Consider the following 21774-nt stretch of genomic DNA (forward strand, 5'->3'; position numbering starts at 1 on the left):
GTATTGTGTCATGTCACGGCGGGGAATTGTGAAGTTCCCTGAAAGTACACTCACACCCTGTGCATGTTTGTTTACGAAAGTCCAGATCACAGTAACGCTGAAGTGGACAAGCACTAAGGAATGAGTGGATGATGTAGGTGGGTATGATTTTTATTTTTTTTTTTACTGTCAGTGACACCAGTGATATTAATATACACTTGTCAAGCAATTGCTGGCATTTTCCATGCACTATGGACAGACTAAAGAAATAGTGTATGAACATAAATGCTGTCTAAAAGTGATACTTTTTGCCTTTTTATGTTAATGATACAGAAGTATTTATATTTTGTGACACTCAACGATGCTCAAACAAGCCATTTGCATCGCACTGTTGATATATATGTGGTGTCTTACAACACTGTGTATCCATCAGCAGTTGTATGCCTTTGTTACAGATCTTACGTAAAATCCACAGCAGGCAATTTATCCATCCCATAAATATGAGTACAAAAAGCTATTAATAGAAGGCTGTAAAATAATTGTAAATAATTATATGCTTATTGGATTAGATATGTTCAAATAAATCTGGCAAACAGTATTTTATTGGCTTTGTTGTTGACATTTATTTCAGTCCAATATTTACATGCTGTAGCAATCAGATGTACGTGACATAGAAGGCCACACGACTCTAGCTTAAAGATTGTTACACTGAGCAACATATTGTTTATAGAGTCAACTGAATTGAATAGTCATGCTATAAGTGGACTGTTAAACATGATCCCAGTCAGGTTAATAAGTGGCCTCAATAAATGAGCTGTGAGGTTAAACGCAAATATTTCTCTTGATCTTGAGGTTACAAGTGATTGAATTGGTCGGGGTAAGGCTGTCCACACCTCTATTTGTTTACTGGAAAATCATTTCTGAAATACTATACAACAAAAAAACATAGTATTTCCTGCTAACAACATCATGGTAGATTTTAATAATTTCATAATACAGTTGATTTTTTTCCCCCTAATTTTATCTATTATATTCAACAAATGTATAAATCAGATCAGGTGTATTGGTAATTAGTGTGAGTGGAACTGCCGACTAAAATTTTCCAGAAACTCTCAGAGCACCAGCATGTTAAAGAATCACACTGGCTTTTGTTCCACAATCCTGAAGGAAAAAAAAGCAGTATCAACAGCAGAACTATTTTAAGTTTTGTATTTGTTTTTGCTGGACTTGTGTGTCTACACCTGGGTGTTGTCAGGTGTGCCTTGGCTCAGATTAGTCACTAAATTCATCACTAGCTGACTGAAGCAAACCACGCTTGTGTTTTTCAGTATCACCCTGTTCAAGATAGCACAAGCGTGTGACGATAAGCACGTGTCAAGCACGAAGTTCATACATATAAAATGGAAATCTGGAGAAAAAGCATATTTCATATGTAGACATATGAATATTATTATTTATATTTAATAATGACATTGATATCAATATCATGATATCATTATCTAAGAACTTTTTGAGAACAGAAAGCACAAACACTTAAGTTTAAAAATGAATATAAAGTACGTCTGCATGCCGTCTCTGCATTGGATTTAACAAAAGACAATGTGCATGTAGGGATGTTTCAAGCCTTTTTGTACAATATGACCTGTTGATGATGAAGACAAGTGTGGTGTGATTATGTCTTAGATCAATCTGTTGCTTTTTTCATCTTAATCAGGTCAAATCTCCTCTGAGAATTTATTGTGCACTTTTGTAGTAATTATTAGTGCTTGAAGTAAACAAAAAAACAAACAAACAGATGATTTACTGTATTATAATTCCAAAAGTACTGTCCCACATTATGAGAGTACCGTCACTAAGCGGTAAGTTTGAGTTTACAAAGGTTTCCATAACACACATTTCAGTATATGGGCGGAGAGTTTGTTACTGAGCCAAAAAGGAACTACATGCTGTAAAGCTTGCCAATAATTCTATCAACAAACCCACCCTCTTCTGATTTCTTTTTCTTTGTTTTTCTTTGTGGTTGACATTACTGGCATTCACTTCTGATTTATGTGTGCATGTTCAAATATATGCTGGCCAAAAAAAGAAAAACAGACAAAAGAGCGAGGAATGATCACAGTCATTTTCAAAGGAAACTAAACAACTTAATTGCTTGGCATTCTTGGTGCTGATTGTTCTTAAAGTTCCTGAAAAAGTTAGACAGAGGATAACAAAAACAAAAAAAAATGCAACTTAACCCCAAACAAATGTAACAGTATTCAAATACTTTAATTAAGTCACATAAAATAGTAAATCCAAACAACTGGCTGTAATGGCACTCTATGATTATTAACAGGAATCCACTGAATTTTATGAAGCATGTTGTAATAAAATTTGTTCATAGAGACCACTGAAGCAATTAGGACTACAACACACCATATCTGAAGATCCAACAAGCAGTCCATCGAATAAGTCAGGAAACACATCAGACGGTTTTCTTCCCAAATATCTGTGACATCCATTTGTACTTGACAGTCACACAGTCCCCAGCTTAAATTCTCATACTTCATCCTGCTTCTGTGCCACCTCCAGACCTTCCTCTGTTCCCGTTTCTTCCAGCTTCATTTGGGCTCTACGACGCTCTGCCTCTGTTATTGTCATGGGATGCAGAGGGTAGAATCCTGCCAACCCTGCCAAAAGAGAGAAGGGAGGGAGGAAAACCATTACTTTCAGTATGAGCTTTTTTCTGCTAATTGAAGAAGAGACATCACCAGGGGTTGCCAAACTTTTTTTTAGGGAGTCAAGGATCATTTTAAGACAATCTGAATGTTGGAGAATCAACCCTGTGATACATTTGATGCTTGTTACGACCATGAATGGCATATTTAATCTGTATCTGTGCAATCCTTTAAAACAGAAGGCAAGGATGAGGTGCTTGAGGGCACAGTGACACATAACAGTACCAGACAGTAATCATCATTTATGGTAGCAGATAATATAAAAAAAAAATAGTAGATTTCAAAGAACAGTCAATAGAGGGAAGTGTAGGTGCTCATAAAAGTTGTGGATGGACCTCCTTCATTAAACAAATCAGTATGAGCAACTTAATTCTCTGGAAAATCTGACAATAAAATTGTACAATGTTGATCCACCTTAAAGGACAAGGTCAAGTGGTGAAAACACACCTAGAAGTTTGGCCACAGGCTTTGTAGTGTGCGCACCGCAGCCCATCCAGTACTTGATTCGGTCAAAGTTGAAGCTGACGAGTTTCTCGTTGTAAATGTTAGGGAGGGGGTCATAGGAACCCAGCTGCTCAATGTATTTGCCATCTCTTGCTCTTTTATTGTAAGCTGCCACGATGCGATAAAAGGGTCTGTTAGCTTGTTTATGGCCTGCAAGAGCCAGTCGGATGACAACATAACCCCCGTGGTATTTCTTCAGGAGGAGAGACGCTGCAGAAGGAAAAGAGAACAGTAATCATTGTACAGGAAGAAAAAAAGAAGCATGTAACCATTAAACACCTCGCTGCATCAATGAGAGAGGCATTACCCATGTTCACTACAATGAAGAGTGACGGAAGGGGGGAAAAAAGAGCGCCCCCCTTTTTTTAAAAATTGTATTTTCTCCTACACATCACAATAACATTTGCTAATGAGTGAAACTACAACAGTGAGGTAAGACAAGGTATGTGAGTCGTAATATAATGTGTGGCTATTCTTGTTATGATCAGCCCCTAAAAGAGGCTGTTTTGAACTCTTTTGGATAGTTTTTGGAACTCCCTCTGCATCTTGCTTTGAACTGGTTTTAGACTATAGTGGATTCTTTGTTTGGATCAGTCCTTGGTGAGTGTTACATTTTTTTTTTTTTTTTTACTTTTGTGGATTTCTTTGTGAACTAACAGAACTCTTGTTTTAGTTTCTTGAGTATGTTCTGTTTTGGTTTCAGTATTTCCTTTTTTATTTTGTAGCACTGACCCTTGTGTATCTGTTCTCAGTCTACAGAGCAGTCTGAGCAGTCTGCTGTGCTCTGATTTGTGTCACCTGTTGTCAATTAGCCCCTGTGTATTTAAGTCTCGTTGATCCCATCTCTTTGTCAGTTTGTCTGTTGTCAAGCCTGAGCCTGTCTTTGATGTGCTTGTCCCTGTGGTTATATTTGTTCCTGAGCTCTGATTTGGGATTTGGGAAGGATTCTGCCTGTGTTCACCTCCTGTACTGATCCTCGTGTTCCTCTTTTGGACATATCTCTGTGACCTGTGCCTTGTAAGCACACCTGAGTTTTGCCTTTTGAGTTTTGCTTCTTAGTTTTACCTCTCTGAGTTTTTGTTTCCTGGCCAAGGCCAACAAATGGTTGAGTACAATCTATTTTATCTTTCTACTAAAATCAACCAACCGTTACTCCCTTGTTTCCTGTAGTATTTCCTAAGAAAATTATACAGTAAGTCTTGAGTTAAGGAATGTGTTCCCTAATCTTTAGTCGTCTAGTTTAAATCTACACCCCAGTCTTTGTTGACATAAGAAAAAAAACATGAAACCTGTGTGCCTGTTCACACTCAGTACTCACATAAATGGACCATGGTGTTCACTGGATTATCCTGCAACATAAAAAAAAAATAAAGCAAACCTTTAAACTAACTAATGTAACCTTCCATAAACAACGACAGCGCTGTTTCACAATATTACACATCTATAGTACACATGCAAATTGAAGTACTATTGGGCCCCTAAACTACACGACAATGTCATTAAATGTTCACATTGCAGCACTAAGGATGCTAGCGGCTAACTTTAGCCTCTCCTGTTTGTACAGTACATGCTGTCCAGAAAATTCAGCGAAATACCTCCGAGGATGTTGAACGACGCAAAGCAAAATCTCCACAGTTATCGCCTCTTTACTATTCGCTGGACAGGTTATGAAACAGACGTTACTGACTGTTTGTTTTCAGCGCAAGAAGAAATGTCACATTTGTCAGTGCGCGGCCATGTTTTAAGTGGGAACGGAAGTGACGCAGCTGCCTCGGACGTCATTGAGTCACCCTGACGCTAGATGGCGCTGTGGCACCGCTGTCCCCACCAATATGTTCTGGTGCTGAAGGGTGAAGTTTCCAAAGTGGACGTTCGACGTTCGTTATCAAAACTAACATGTTGAAACTATTTAGAAGAAATAATTACAGTCAGGAAAATATCCCTGAAATGTTTCTGTCGAATGTGATAAGGCACTAGTCGGAAACATTGCATTTAAGTGGTTATAATGTGGTTTTATTAGCGCTATGTATTGTCACTTTTGGTCAGTGGTAGAAGAACTCGGATCCTTAGGTTTTTTTTCTGTGTAATGCCAAACATCTGGCCTGTCCCACACAGGATAACAAGACACTGCTATTATACAAAGCATGCAACTCTTACTAATACATACACACAAACAGTAGAGCGGGGAGAAAAAGTTACAACATTAAAAGCACATGTGTATGCTTTCAGATAACATATGAACATATTTATTTATTGGAGTAGCAATAACACACTGTAAAAAAAAACTGCAAGCACAGAAGAATTAATAGCAAAATGTACCAGTACCACAAAGTAAAATTAGGCCTACTCATCATACAGAATTGTATGTGGCTACTACATTGTACCACTGGATTATTATGAGTTATGTGCATTAACATGTAAGTACCATTTAAGTCTTTTAGCTGGTTGATATGGGGCTATTTTTAACTACTTTATGTACTGTTATTATATATGCATTTTAATTTATGCCACTAATTATAAATAGATCTTGTACCTTTTTTGACAAATCTTAAATTAGTAATTACAGCTGTCAAATAAATATAGTGGGGTAAAATATACAACATCTATAGAATACAGTATTACCCTGAAGTTGTGGAGTACACGTATAAAGTTGCATGCAATGAAAATACTCAAGTAATGTAAAATCTCTTAAGTTCTTGCACTCATATACAGTACTAATACTTCGTATACTGTATTACATATTTTGTGATAAATAAAACTGACGTATGATCCTTCACATTGCTCTGTGTGTAATTTTTATTCTACATGTACTGTGAATCTTACATCAGCAGTGCACTGAGTTTCAAATCAGTTTCTACTGTTGACCCCAACAGAGATGAGACACTGATTTCCTGAGAACATTCATGAATTCAGGGGTCACTGGTTTGCTTGATGTCATGCGAGTGCATAGAGATTTCTGCCCACTGAGAGCCCAAGTACACCCCCACCCCACCCCTTCCGCCCACAGTCTTGGAACATGGTGATTTCACACTCCTGTTGTGTGTGTGTGTCTCTCTGTGTGTGTGACAAACACATGGTTTTCTGTGAGGAGAGGTCACTGAAGACACACAAAAGAGATGAGCCCTTGTTTGTAATTCTGAAAATATCCTACTGTCCCTGCGTGACTCTTCATACATAAAGTCAGCTATGACTTATAACTGAATGCAAACAGATAAAAGAGACATTGCTTCTGAACATTTGTAAAACACATAGGTTTCATTGGATTGATTATACCCTCACTCGATCAAATTTATTTGAAATGCTTTCGGTAAAGGACATGTACAAGGTTACCACTTTAAACATTACAGTTTCTTCTGTGATGTAGTCTATCTAACTAGTCTAGTCTAGTCTAAGTCTAGGTTATGAACCATTTATACAGCACTGTAGCTGTGATGTTATTGCAAATTAATTCACCATTTTCAAGGGAAACATGACAAATACCAAAGACAAACTGCTTTATTTATCAGAATGAAAAGTACTTAATAGTATACTGTATTTAAAACAAATCTAATTGACTTAATGTATCAGACTATCCAAACACACACATCTGTCACTGAAAAGAATAACAAAATTACAAGCATATTAGTTTAGAAAGATTTCAAAATTTTGTCAGTTTGGTTTGTCACAGAAATCATTTCAGCAAATAGACGAACAACGCAACACAAAGCACTTTTTTCTCAACAAGCGGAGCTGAAATTTTAAAAGGAAAGCGCCATTATTGAGTTGACCACGTTTTTTTTCTGCGTAAAAATCTGTAAATGAATAGAGGCTTTACACAGTTAGGCAGCAAACAAAATGCATCTTACATGGTGAATCGGCAATGTGTGATTATCTGAACGGTGACATTGATTCTAGTTGTGGATCACTCTCTCGTGAGGACCCCATGCTCTTTGGGAGACCAAGACGAGTTGTTCCTCCTCTAATCATCTGTGACAGTTCAGTTAGAGACGCTCAGATGACCAGATATTTTACTTGGAAAAAAGCAAGAGGAGTCTGCTTTAAACGAAGCCTGCTCCAGACATTGTAGTCAAAGATGTCTGAATTTAATTTGTTTACGTGGAAGATGTTACGAATATCTTCTTAACACTAAGCTTGCTCTTACATTGTGCACTTACCGACAACACTCGGTACCTTTGTGAGCTGAATTAAAGTAACATTTAAAATTAATTTGCAGTCACAGGTTTCTTATATAGTCTCTCACTTCTTTCTATATTTTCTTTGATAGTTCTTAATGTCAGTTTATGAAGTGAGGTTTCCGATTTCATGTAAACTGAAAGTCTGCTTTTTTCTCTGACTGCCTTACTAAAGTAATAGATCTTTTTTTCATAAAGTTCAGTTTAGAATCACGAAATTGCTTTGTTTTGTCCCTGTTCCAATCCATAAAGTTGCAGAAATGCACACAATCTTTTGGGTCTTCAGAAATATTTGTTCATATAATTATAAAAAAGTGGAAATACTGAACGATGCAGCACTTTAGTCTGACATGTCAAGTTGGTGTATAACTTGGTTGTACAGTAAAGTTCACACTTTCTGGCATCACACTGACAAAAAACACCATTAAATATAAAACTTCAGCCAGCAGCCAGCTACCTTAGCTTTGCATAAAGACAGGAAACAAGGGGAAACAGTAAGCCTGGTTGGGTCCACTGGTAACAGAATCCACCCACCAGCATCTCGAAAGCTCACTAATGTTATAGTTTGTTTAATGCATGCATAAAGCAGTGTGTGAAAACACAAATTCGCTGTTTATGGGTAATGCACTGGACTATTTCTAGGCAGTGAGCAATAACTGGAGTTGAGCCCTGGTTGTCTGGCAGCTGTTCACATACACGAGTTAAACGCTTAGCTTTAGAGGTGCTGATAGACAAGTTTTGATACCTCCAGACTGAGCCAGGCTAGCTGTTTCCCCCTGTTACCAGTCTTTATGCTAAGCTACACTAATCAGCAGCTGGCTGTAGCCTTACTGGACAAACGCTGGACCAGTATCAGTCTTCTCATCTGGCTCAGGGCAAGGAAACGAATATGTGTTGGTAGAAAGTGTATAGCAAGTGTGTAGCAATCACATGAAAGTCAGCCATTCTCTACAGCTAGACGATTTTCAAATATAAATGTATCATGACAAGGATACAGTACCTTAGTAAAGAATGACAGATTACCTATATTGGTATTATAACTGTTATAAACATGTAATAATCTTTGTAACAGTGTCTGTTTAAATGTTTGGTGTACTTTGTCAACTTTGAAAGCTTGAAAATGAAATGTTCAAAAAAGTAGGAGACAAAGAAATCTAAAATTGCATCTTGCAGGACTTTAACGTTCCCTTCTTCCTACCTGCTTATTTTCTAGCTTGGAGCCACTTGAAGCACATACATGGACGGTAAGAAGGCACCTTGGACAGGAAAACGGAAAAACATTTCTCAATTCATTTCTCCAGTTTGAGCAATGGTGTCTCTCCAGTTCACTTGAATGTCTTTGAAATGTGGGATGAAACCATATGAGTACGCATACGAAGCCCACACAAACACTGAGAGAGCAAGCAAACACTAACACGCACTGCTCAAAACGATGGGGGAAAATATCCAGATACTGTCATTGTCCAGATCACCACAAGAAGGGCTCTACTTCTTCTGAACAAGAAGTAAAAGACACAGCAGAGGTGAATTTTAATGTTTTTGTCTGTGGAACATTGAAATGTCACACAAAAAAACCCACCAGAGACCAGACCTGGGTCCTTGTGTTAACCACTGAATTGCTGTGTCACCCCAACCTCTTGAATGGCTTAAACTATTTTATGCTACTTACTTCTAACCACCATTTCTGCACCAAATCATAAATTTTCTAAGGTAGATTATCAGGAAAACAACCAAAGTGCTTATTTAGAGTGAATGACAGCCAAAATCTTTCTGATTGCCCTTTTCTAAATTGCTTTTATATTGACATTTATGTTTCATTACTTAAACCGCCATTCTTAGTGTAGCATTTTTGCAAACTATGATAATTTCAGTTATTAATTATGGTTTATATACCATATACATTCACCAGGAGTTGAAGACATTGGCAACAAGAAACACTTAAAAAATATGTCTGCTCACATCTGCATCACTATGTGTTGTAAACCATTAATGCTTGTATATTTTTACTCTTTTTAAATGTTACCAATTTTTTTATCTTAAGGAATGGGAGAATTTCTCAACCCATAAAAGGAAACTAAATGCTTCAGTTTATCTGAAAATTTCAAACAACTTAAAGAGAATAGAAATTTTGCTTTTCATAAAAAAATTCACTTGGGCAGAAAAGAGCAAAGTTAAATCGAAGTACTTTCATGCTGTGCTGCAGGTGTTCATCTTAACTCGTGCAAACTTATGCAGCTCCAGTGACGTGCGATTTGAAGAAAGCATGCTTGTGTGTAAATTTACATCAAGAATGGCATTTCAGACTTTTGCATTTTTCAGCCAAATAGCAGTTTTATGTTGTTTTAAGTTTGTTTTTTGAAAGAAACAGCATATGCATAAGATTCTTCAGTTCGGTTAGTCAGAATAATGGACCTTTTCAATAACAGGCGCCGTGTGACTTCTAGTCTGTAAGCTCTTTGTGATGCTCTCTGCTTTTTTAAGCATCTGTGTCCAGCCTGAGCAGAGATAGACGTTATGGTTGCAGAGAGCACCTAATGGAACGACAGGATTCGGTCACAGTTGGGGGGTCAAGTGATCTCCCTTCTCTGGAAAGATCTTTCAGATGGTTGTGGTGAGACTAATTGTGATAGCATGCAAAATGGAGGCATTACTTTTATCTTCATTAACAAAGAGACTTTTTCTTTTTCTGTTACTTTTTTTCCCCCTAAGATTTGTCTATCCTTGCAGCAACTGATTAAAGCAAAAATGTTCTGTCTTCTTTGGAATTAAGAGACATGTGGTTGCTTTCCTCTGTCAACGAAGTAGTGAATGTTGTCTGTAATACATAATTATTTCATCTGACATATGCGCAAAAAAGTCCCAATACTCTGATCTGAGTTTCACTAATGTTATTTTGTCATCACTTGTATAGCAACAGCGATATTTTACCAAAGCAAATGGTTGGTTACTAAAATAGTTCTCTGGCCCCCTTTTCACACATCTGCAAAGGATGATGTATGCTGTATTTTGACCATATTAAAATATTCTGTTCCATCATTTGCGCAACCCAACTTCTTTGGACAGCTTTAACTCTGAGAAACTAATCACTTCCTGTGGGACTTAAACACAGTCTAATGTAACCTTATGTGGGTCCATCAGCACCAGAAGCAGAGGGTGGTGCAAAAATAAATTAAATTAAACCTTGTAGGAAGCAAATTTTTGTGATCTTAAGAGTTTTTGTACAAAACACATGGTCAGTTTGCAAGATATGAAGCAATGGTATTTATAAAACTACCCAACAGTATGTGGTGCACTTAAATTGACTCCATCCAAACCAGTTACATCTTACATATTCATGCATCAGTGATGATCATCCAGTAATATATTATATAATAAGTCTGACAAGGAAATTTAGGCTGCAAAATGAATACTTTCACTATTTCTACGATAATTAATTTTCCCTGAAAATACTTCTATACTTATAGTAGTAGTGCAGTCACTTTTTGAATGCACTTTTATTTGTGAAGGAGCGACTCACATGTTATTAAGTAAATAACACAAGTATAAATATATTCAGTAAAAAATCTGAATACTTCTTCCAGTAAATACAAAAGCAGACCCCAAAGTGACAGAATGCCTTTTTAATTCAGTTTTCTTCTTTACATTTTTTAAATGTCTTCATCCACCACAAAAAAATAAAATGTACAGATATTTTTGGCTTTATGCTTTCTTCAGTGTGTAATAATAATTCATATACATGGAATAAGATTGGGGTTATAATTATAAACATACTGTATACTGTACTTTTAATAGAGATGCCTGAGTTTTACATTACATACATATTGAATTACAAAATAACAGTCAGTGAAAGCTGACTGTGGTAGCTGCGTCTGGCTGAAGGTAATATTTGGTCAAATTCAGTCGGCACATCACATTGGGATTTCTGCTATAAGGGGTCGTGACCTGGTTCCTGTGCTGCCGCTCTCCCCAGACCTCTGCTGGCAGAGCTGAAACGGCAGAGCCACACTGGTAGGTTGTGTGAGAGGACAAGTGGTTTTGGCATGCACATCAGAGCGTGATACCCAAGCATTTTGGTCCTATCACATGCCACACACACTCACGCTCACACACAAGTACAACACACACACAGAGCATTCTTGGTCGTGTAAAATGGATTGTAACACTGGCCACTGTAATGAAATGATGCCAACAACCCACAGTATTCCTTTACAGCCAAACTCACTAAAGGTTTCAGCGTACTCTCAGTGTCCAGTGGTGTTGTTACGGCCTAAAAAAAGGAGTTTTAACAACAGTATTTTTTGAAGACATTGTAAATAATCTGCCTGTTTCCTCCTCTGACTGCAGATGCGGGAACAGTAGGCAGCCATACTTGATCTTCCTGGTGTTCAAGTCAGCGGACAGAGCACAAATGAGTTTAAATCTGACAAATGTCAAAGTATATTTTTGTTCAAATTCACCAATAAACACCGTTCTGATTAATAGAAAAACCCCTCTGGTTGTTTTAGTCAAACCTTTGAAGGGATTTTTTAGGCGAGTGACAAATAACACCACGGACAAATTCTTCCAATTTGCTCATTCATGATTTAGTCTCAGACATGTTCGTGCACGCTTCAGGGAAATCTGTTCATCTGTGATCGTTCACATTTGGGTGTCAGTGTAACCTGTTTATTGAACACCCAGTAGCAACATCAAGGTCACTTCTTGTATAACTGTAATGATGCCCCCCCCCCCCCCCCCCCCCCCCACTTTTTTTTGAGGAAACTGACATTAAACCAAGAGCAGCCTTATCTTGGGGACATCGTAGGCGGCCATGACAGGTTATACACCATTTAAAATGTTGCATTATCTCAATGCGTTTGTGCCGGTCTGAGGCGAATCATCAAAGACACGAGATCAGCGGTTGGCTATGACATGGTACCTTGTTTATGCACAACTCAGACAAACAGGCATCCTGTTAAACTCTCACGACCATCCAACGCCATCCTTACATAAACAAACATTAAACGAACTGGGGTTGCATTTGAAGTGGAAGTGCGATTTCATGTGACACTAAAACAGAACGAGGTGCTTTATTGGTTTTCTTTTGCGTTAAACAGAAGAGGACAGGTGAGCTCTGCCGTGGGGTGATAAGAGCCTCGGGATATACAGACAACAGGTTTCTTAACATATTGTTTAAGAGGGATAATGGAGCACTGTTGAACATCCAGACACGCTGAGAAGACAACAGCCATCAGCTGTGCTTTGTCATGTGCCTTGTATTTTCTACTTATTTGTTCCCAGCTACTTCCTGGCTTCATAGCGTGAGATCACTCTCATTCGCAGAGTTCAGATTGTCTGTCTTTGTGCAGCACATTGTCCACCATCTCCATTATCTTCCACCTGTTCCTTAGGGATCAAATTGGATTTGCGCTCTCTTTCCTTCTTCCCCAGACCTCTGTCTCCAGTGTCACGTCACTAGTTTGCGCTGCTTGAGCCAAGTGAAGGTGTTATTGAGGCTACACAGAATTCACACTATAATGAGCAGTGACAGGATGTCACCCACTCTGCCACAGATCAACCCCCAGCCCGCTGCTGCCACCCCTGCACCCACCTGCACCCATCCAGCTGAGTCTGACTGTTTGTGTGATGTCACCCGCACACCCCACTCGTTTCTGCAGAACTGATCGGCTTCTTGATGGTGTTGCAACACGGAGGCAACATCAACTGTGTTGTATTCTCTGTATATCTTGTGTTTCTCGTGTGTCCTTGTGCAGTTTGTCCTCCCTCTGATACCTCTGATCTCTTTGGAAAATCCAGAGAGAACTGCCCTCCCTCTCTCTCTCTCTGTGGCCTTTGACTGTGTTTGATCACTGGTTGAGTTATAGATGTCTCCATGACTCATAACTCAGACACCAGACTCAGATGTCAACATAACATATGTTGTTTTCCCGCTCCCCTGCCACACATTGTGTGTGAGGAGACGATGTAGGAAATAGTAAGGTTCTTGTGGGAAGTCTTGTGATCTAAAGCAGTGGTGCCAACTTGTGACTTGGGGACATGAATTGGGAACAGTTCATCCAAAGAATGATTTTTGAAGAGATGAAACTATCCAGTATTTAAAAAGAAAAATAAAAAAACAAGTTTTGGGTAACTGATTTTTCCCCACTCGTGACCCCTCAGATTCACTGGGTCTTCACTCAGGTTCGGAACCACGACTTCTCTAAAGAACCATTTCAAAAAGAGCCTTCAATGCTGAAATGGTCTTGGTCTGCACTGTAAAGTCTTTATGGTTACATGCAATGACTTATAATCTCCAAATCTTTCAAGCCTTGCCTTGCTTGACTTTATTTTATTATACCTTTGTGTTTCCTATGTGTACGGAGCCAGCTAGGAGGAGACTGAACAGTGAGAGTTCAGGCAAGGTTCACACGTAGGCTAACTTGTTCCAAATGAGTGTGAGGAATTCCTGAGTCCTTGCTCTCCTTATTAACCAAACATCACCTTGTCAGACCCTACACGCCTGTTCAGAGCTCCTCCCTGTGCTGCACATAATGAGATGAATATCTCAAATCAGCTTTCTTTAATTAAAGGTACAACACAAAGTAAGCTTTTCACTAGCCTCCTCCTAAGAGCGCGCTCTCTATCGTGATAAAATAATTCCCACGAGGAAGTGATTACACATTTGGATAATTCTGAGCAGATGTGAAAACGTCTCAACAAGTTAACACGACTGTGATGGAAGTGCCGACCTTGTCACTGTTGAAGCAGTTTACCGCAGCATCATAGAAACAGTCTCCAGAGCCTTGAATCTGGCGTTGGAGGGAAAACTATGACTGGACACAGGATGATGGTAAAAATGACCACTATTTTTTGGGGCCCTGTGCACTAAGCAACTTCCTGCTCTTAAATCGTTTAGGTAGCAGTTTGTCATACAGACCACTGTTTTATTACATTCAGACAAATTTTTCATGCAGTTCTTTCAACAGAAGTGAGGCCAGTCATCATGAGGGAGAAGCAGCTGATATGGTTTGTGTTTGAGTTCGATGATGAGAGATTATTTTTAAAAAAACATCTGCCTCCTTGTCAACAAAGACAGAGCTTTTACCTTCAACATTAATATGCCCGTGAAATGGGAAAAAGCTTCAGGAAAACGATCAAATTAGATTTATGATTTTCTTTTATTTTTATAGTGCAAGCGAGCAGAGATTGGAAAACTGCAGGAGGGTATTTTTCTGAATGTTTACTGTTTGGGGTATGTTTAAAATTTAAACTGTGTGATAAACCTGTTTAACATCCTGTTTTTAACTTCTGTGTTTTATGTATTTTATTCTCCATCCTCTTCCTCTTAAACTAGAACCACAAAAAAAAAAAAAGATGTTATTCCTTTTTAATTTTATGGAGTTTATTCATTACACACAGACAGTGCAGAACAGAGGTTTATCAGCTCTGACAGGCATCTTTCAGAGTGAACTGGCCTCTGTAACATCTGCTGTATTGCAGAAATGGAAAAAAAAATATCTAAATCTAAATATATTCTGAACACCATTCACTAAAGACAAAAAGTGTTTGTTTGGATTCGTCGCCCCACCCTCACCTTCTGGGAGATCAAAAAAAATGCAAAAATTTAAATAAAAATGATGTTTATATGTACTTAATGCCTGCACTTCCTGCCTTTGTTCGGCTCAGAGAAAGATAAAGCCTAAATTGGCGATGCCTCTCAACAAAGGTGTTTTCTCTTTTGTGCTCCTCAATGTGAATAGCAAAACACTGGGTATAGAAAAAATACATGTAGATAGGAGAGAAAAAAAGTGTTCACCTACAAGCAAGAAAGAAACTTTGGTAATTGCCATAACACAAATAATGAGAGGCTATGTAGGCAAGTGTTTGAAGAGCGGCCCTGATCAAGATAAGATTGGAGACAGTATCATGAGAGAGAGGAAGTGTTTTTCTGTCTGCTGCCGCTGAAAGGAAACTTAAGTGACAGAGTTACTTACATGAGCCAGACGCTGAGCTGAACCCTGCAGAAACAACCAGGATAAATGCAGTTTGGGGTGTGACGAGGACAAGTGGGATTCAGACCCCAGTTCTGGTCAGATGATACAGATACATAATGCATTCATACATACATTAGGTCCACAAAACTTGTTGTTTAGCGCTGCACTATAGGCTCACTCGTAGAAAGGTGTCCAATGAGGGTTATGTGCCCTTTCAAACATAAACCAACTCATAGAAAAAGCTGTAGTCGCCCACTAGTGGACATGCACCCTCTGTATGGCAACTTCACATCCCAACAAAAAACTTTAAAACAACACAGGCCAACCACAGGCTGTTGTAATATGAGAATCAGTTGTTTTTGCCACAGTATTCACTCTTGGTTTTTTGTTAACAAAGATCTAATTTTACGTTATAAACTGGAGAATAAGCTATGAAAACTCTTAGTGAGGAGGCTGTATTAAACTGTTCTTCCATAAAACCACTCTAATCTCTGGAGTACTATGAATTTAACCAGGCATTATGATTTTAAATTAATCTAAATATCTTTGAATTCATCATCACATCTATAAAAATGTCAACACACAAACAACTGCAACGTAGTGCAATTCAAGCAGTGCAGTTGTTCGGCCTTTGTGTTTCTTTTTGTGTCTGTGAGTGTTTCAGCTCTAAAGTAGTTTTTGTTGTTGGTTTGCAGGGTTGTTGTTCAGCTGTTCTTCTTATTGCGTCCTCCTCCTTCACATCTCTCTGGAAAGCAACTTATAAATTGTAAATTTGGGGAATTGTATACAGAATTTTTCTGCTTAACATTTTACTTGGATAAAAGTGTAACAGCAGACTGTAGATCAAGAAATACCTAAAAATAAACCAAAGCAAACCTGTAGTCTGCAGGACACACTTCAGAAGACACATTTCAGTCTCAAAACACTGGCCTACAGGTGAGAAAACACCTGTGTCTTTATGTTTGCAAAAATATTACAAACTAAACAGCATCACACTTAAATTCATAATAATGTAAATGACGCAAATTTGCCTGTACACTCTAAACTCTGTTCTTTTGGGTGTAATTATCAGCAGCTGCATAACAAATGAATATCCTGGTAATAATGATTAGAATAACAGAGGCAAGACCTGGTGGTGGTGAACCAATGATATTTGCAAGGATACGGGATTATTAGCTTTATGTGCGTGTCTGTGTGATTCTTAAAAAAAAAAAAAAAAAACAAAAGAAAGAAAGAAAAAAGAAAAGGCAGAAAGAAAACATACCTGTTGTAGCATCAGAGAGAGAGAGAGAAACAGAGAGGTGGAGTGTTTGCAGAAGAACATGCTCTCCGTAAGAGAAATTTGCTATTGTTTGGATTTCACATGATTGATGCTTGACTTAATCCAGTGCTCTTTGCGCCTTCCCAGGAGGGTGAGGCGGTCTCTTTGTGCTTTTCTGTCCCATGTGAAGCAAACCAAAGCGGGAGAGTGAGGGTCATAGCTATTCGGCAGGGTACCAGATCCTTCCCACCGGCACATCTGCATGTGAAATCGCCATTTCACCCCTCCACACTCCCTAATTGTTGCTAAAATTATTTGTGAAATTGCCTTCCACCAGGAGTGTTTTCCACGGCAATTGTCACACAATTTTATATGCACGGTGGGCCCACAGAGTTGACACATGCACCTCTTCTTTTCTGCCATATGTGCTCTTTTTTTATTCGAGTTTAATAGTAGCGCTTTTTTTTTTAAACAATTACCTTTAAGCAATTACTCTTGTGTGTACTCCAGGGCAAGTCAACCTGTTGTCATCAATAGCGGGTCGATCCAAATGTTGTAATTACCACAAAAGCTATAGGAGTGATTTAGATGTTCATGCTGCGCACATTTACTTAATTGAAAGGTTAACAAGCCAAACGCATCTTATAGCCTAACCTTCGCCAGGCAGAGCCGCTTCAGCGCAGCTCTGTCCATTCAGAAACAACATCATAAATTCCTGACTCAATAATTTGGGGCCGTGATTTTTTTAATTTTTTTTTTAATTCACACGAAGCGCTGCGTGTGCACGGGTGCGTCTCTGGACCAGTAACTTTGAACAAAGACGTTTACACTCTTGGAGTTTTATCGAAAACGTGATGATTTTGTTCAATGAATTCAGAATTTTTTTTTAAAAATTACACTTAAATCGGAATCTAATTATTCGCCCGCAGATAATATGAACAATAAACTGTTTTAATAACTTTCAACTGTACGCTTTTTTCTGACTTTCTGCCATTGTTGTCATACTGGCAGTTTAGAGGCTATATGTTTTTCCCCCCTTAAGTTTGTTCTGATCAGTCAAAAAAAAAAGGAAAGAAAGAAAGAGGAGGAAAAAAAGGGAACCTATCATCATTTTAAAAGCATTAATATTCCACAGGTTTGAACAGCTGAATATCATGGAAGCAGACACATTTTGAAAAGACAGGATTTAGAATAACATTTTAGATATAATAACATTTTGAACTGGCTTTGGTGTATGGGGTCTTACGAGGGAGGCAGCAGTGAATTAAAAGTAGAATGTGTTGCTCTGATTGGTCGGTCGGCTCCTGGCTAAACCCACTCTCTTTCATCCATAAAAGAAAGGCCAGGGAGCCTATGGGAGCGCTCGGCTGTCTCCTCCTACGACATGCACGAAAGTTGGCCACTTAAACTACTTCCAACCAGCCAGCAGACATTATACTGAACCCAAACTACACCAAGGGAAAAGAATAACAGTGCATTTTTTTTCCAGTTCCGACACACAACTTTCGGTGCAACTCCTCCATTTCCCTTCTCAGAGGGGTTTTTCATTTTATTTGTTGCTGCCTTTGGTTTGTTTTGTTTTTTAGTATTTTAATTTTTTTTTTATTTTGGCACATTCGTCGCACCGGAGGAGAGCATCTCTTTTATTTTTCCCCCGGGTGGAAGAAGGGCTTGTCCAGTTTCTTCGCCTGGGATTGGGATTTGACAACAGAGAGAGAGCGAGAGCATCTTTTTGAGCATTTTGAAGAGATTCCGATTTTTTTTTTCTTGACTTGGACTTTGTGAGAGTAGCAGGTTTGAGCAGAATCTGTTTGGTGTTTGTCTGAGTAGCTGCAGGATGGCTACTTTACCAGGAACAGTGCCTCGGATGGTGCGCCCTGCGCCAGGCCAGAACTACCCCCGAACCGGCTTCCCCTTGGAAGGTAAGAAAAATGACAGCATGTGTTTGGTGTTTGAACTCATCAGGACTCCGCTCTGTCAGCTCGTGGCGTGATAGTCTCACACACACACACAGCACAGTTTGTTACCCGGCGACATGCTGAGCAATGAAGCGGTGGGTGGACAAATACGACCTCCAATCAGTGACGATCAAAGTTCACAACCTGAATTAAAAGTGAAGTTTGAGAAAAAAGCAGCAGCTCGAGCTTAGGAAATCACCTCACAGCTTTTTGTAAGATGCTTTGTTTCAGCTTGATGATATGATCTATTTTCATGCCATTATGAGTTCAGTGTATTTATTTGTAATTGATTTTAGTCATGCCTGATTATTGTACAGTATCTACATGAAATATTTGTATTAATAACTATTCTATTTCAAAATGTATGTACTTCATGTTTTTATGTTTTCACTGCTTTGACTTTCGAATTGCAAAGGAAGTGCATTAATAATAACTAAAGGCCCAGAAATTAATGTATTTTAAATTATCCTCTGCACTAAAAATTAAGCCAGTCTAACAGTAATTTATGTTTATAATAATGTAGATGACAGAATAATCAAATACTTTTTTTTACTACATTTTAAAGAACTACAATTAAGGATTTTTTACAAATCGAACCTCGATTTTTACACACACACGCGCGCGCGCGCACACACATACACACACACCACACAGACACACACATACACACACACCACACAGACACACACCACACACACACGCACACACACAAAAGCTATTTAATTGGTAATTTTTTAAAACTTCTGTGCCCACCACACTCAAGTCGTCTGAACATATGGGCGGAAAAAAGATCACTTTGTATTTGCATGCATTTATGGAAACAGTTTTCCCATTACACCCAGTTCGTGCTCAAGTGCTCTGGACTGAAATGTACAAAAACCACGTAGCTCGCAAGTTACTCGAGCTCCGGGATTTGTTCAAGTGTCCTGCTGCTGGAAATGGCAATAATACACACAGCAAAGAGATGGCTCAAAGGATCACATCAATATTTGTACAGCATGACTAGGAATAATCAAGGTGGGAAGTGTCACCCTGTTTAGTGTCTCTTGAATGTGAAATTGGATCCTGAAGTGGCCTCGGATACATCCTGTCAGCCAGACTGACGCTGGATGAATTTGGCACAACGCTCTCTTGAAAATGTATAATATGATAATGTGCGTAAACTACGTCCCATTAAAAGTCAGCAACATATCAAAACATGCCGCTGTTTGACCACATCACAGGCTAAATAGCAGTTTCCTCTTCTTAAAAGTAAACATTTTAAAGCTTTAGTAAACAAGATGTGTGGTTGTTTTTGTTGTTTTTAAGACTTTTGTTGTTTATTGTGGCGCAGTATCCACCCCTCTGGGCCAGGGTAGGGTGAACCAGCTTGGCGGAGTGTTCATCAACGGGAGGCCCCTGCCAAATCACATCCGACACAAGATAGTAGAGATGGCCCACCACGGCATTCGACCCTGCGTAATCTCGCGACAACTGCGAGTTTCTCACGGTTGTGTCTCCAAGATCCTCTGCCGGTACCAAGAGACCGGCTCGATCCGTCCGGGGGCCATAGGAGGCAGCAAGCCCAGGGTGAGTGGGGGTCCATGACCGAGTCTGTGGGTCACAGCAGCGCGAGGATGGGCGTCAGGTTGGGTGGTGCAGGGGTGCATGAGGAGCATGACACCTGAGTGAGCCCATATCTGATGTTGCGTTATCTTAACAGCCTGATAGAGCACGAAGATCAAGACAAAAAATGTTTGACCTCCTCTGTTTGCAAGTCTTTGTATGTCTAAAATGTAATAATAATAATAATAATAATAATAATAATATGCTTTATGTAACCAGAGATTTTTGCTCCTAAATTTTGCATTACATGTATATCACCTGTAACACCTCTGCTGTAGTCCTACTGATCATAACAAACTTCACAGCTGGTGTTTTATTTTTTCTAAACACTTGCATAAATGTCCAGTATTTCACATAATCAAAAAAAAAAGAAGAAAAAAAAAAGAAAAAGAAGAAGGAAAGAAAATTTTCACTTCAAATTGAAAAAAAAAAACCCATAAAATTAAAAACACTGAGAAGTCAGCTCCGATAATGGGGCCTGTTCATTTTTTACAGGATGATTGTGATGATCAGACGTTATTGATTGTACAGTGTTTAGCGCATTTAATACTGAATAGTAGCCATATTGTATATTTGTTATTGCACATATCATATTACATGGGGGCACAAGGTTTTCAACTAGTGTGAAATATTTAGTTTATAGTGCTGTTAAAGCATTTTTCTTTGTCTATACAGTAGAAATACGGGCCTATAATATTCTCATTAATTATTATGCATAATTTATAGTTTTATACATTCGTATCTTGTAACTGTGTTTATTTTCTTGTAATTCCTCTCAATTAAAACTGTCTGAAATTTCTGTTTTCCCCCCTTCTTCTTTTTCTTTTTTTTTTTCTTTTTTCTTCGCATTCACACCATTTCAAACCTAAAGCAGGTGGCAACTCCTGACGTGGAGAAGCGGATCGAGGAGTACAAGAGAGAAAACCCGGGTATGTTCAGCTGGGAGATCCGGGATAAGCTGCTGAAGGACGGGGTGTGCGACAGAAGCACAGTTCCTTCAGGTGAGGCTTCATCTGGTAAGCTGCACTTTTTTTTTCTTATTACCAGCGAACACTGCAGCATCACCTCTGAATGAACATCACTTTGAATCCAACATGTTTTGAGCCTCAGTTACTGATAATAAAAAAATGTTTCAGTGCACTCAGGAAGCACACCTACAGCTGTGTGACCCAGGAAAAAAAAAGAAAGTCATCCAAAGTGCCTTTGGTGCTCAGTAGTGAATTTATATTATTGTATTTATAGTGTTATTTTTCTCCCTTTATTATAGAATTTTGTTTTAAACATTTTCTCATCGCAGCTGCTTAATGTAAAACTTTACCTGTGCTATTTTTGTATCCTAAAAAAATGTATGATAGGATTATTATGGTTCTTTTATGGGTTTTAGAGCTAATCACCCATTTACCTTTTTGTTGCCATTAGTGAGCTCCATCAGCCGCGTTTTGAGGGCCCGATTTGGCAAAAAAGATGACGAGGATGACTGTGATAAGAAGGATGAAGATGGAGAAAAGAAAACAAAGCATAGCATCGATGGCATCCTCGGTGATAAATGTAAGTTAACAGCAGAAAGTATATGGCCCTTTTGCACATGTCTGAAATAACAAATTA

General features: G+C 38.6%; 2 protein-coding genes across 6 annotated transcripts in view; one reads left to right on the forward strand and one right to left on the reverse strand.

The window, feature by feature from the left end:
- Positions 1 to 588: 588 nt before the first annotated feature.
- Positions 589 to 4963, reverse strand: mrps16 (mitochondrial ribosomal protein S16). Its single transcript, XM_041035063.1, has 4 exons — positions 4796 to 4963; positions 4519 to 4549; positions 3144 to 3410; positions 589 to 2648 (listed from the first exon to the last, which is right to left on the reverse strand). Exons 2-4 carry the CDS (start codon positions 4529 to 4531, stop codon positions 2518 to 2520), a joined length of 411 nt encoding a protein of 136 aa, XP_040890997.1. The 5' UTR covers positions 4532 to 4549; positions 4796 to 4963; the 3' UTR covers positions 589 to 2517.
- A 13439-nt stretch (positions 4964 to 18402) lies between these two features.
- The window catches only part of pax7a (paired box 7a), a 44398-nt gene continuing 41026 nt past the window's right edge, over positions 18403 to 21774 (forward strand). For 2 of the 5 annotated variants that reach the window (XM_041033690.1, XM_041033693.1), the window contains exons 1-4: positions 18403 to 18528; positions 19898 to 20133; positions 21041 to 21170; positions 21589 to 21717. In XM_041033690.1, the coding sequence (XP_040889624.1) occupies positions 18444 to 18528; positions 19898 to 20133; positions 21041 to 21170; positions 21589 to 21717 (580 nt within the window). In that variant the 5' untranslated portion in view covers positions 18403 to 18443. Of the gene's footprint in view, positions 18529 to 18662; positions 18777 to 19897; positions 20134 to 21040; positions 21186 to 21588; positions 21718 to 21774 lie in introns of those variants that run through there. The other 3 variants (XM_041033691.1, XM_041033692.1, XM_041033694.1) reach the window with 3 other exon arrangements.

The sequence above is a fragment of the Toxotes jaculatrix genome, chromosome 3 (genome assembly GCF_017976425.1).
Source record: "Toxotes jaculatrix isolate fToxJac2 chromosome 3, fToxJac2.pri, whole genome shotgun sequence".
In the NCBI taxonomy this organism is placed as follows: Eukaryota; Metazoa; Chordata; class Actinopteri; family Toxotidae; genus Toxotes; species Toxotes jaculatrix.

Excerpts from the sequence above, each read along its gene's own strand:
- mrps16 (XM_041035063.1), bottom strand. Across the intron at positions 2,649-3,143 it reads GCCTGTGGCCAAACTTCTAG|GGTTGGCAGGATTCTACCCT; the intron begins GTGTGTTTTCAC and ends CTCTTTTGGCAG.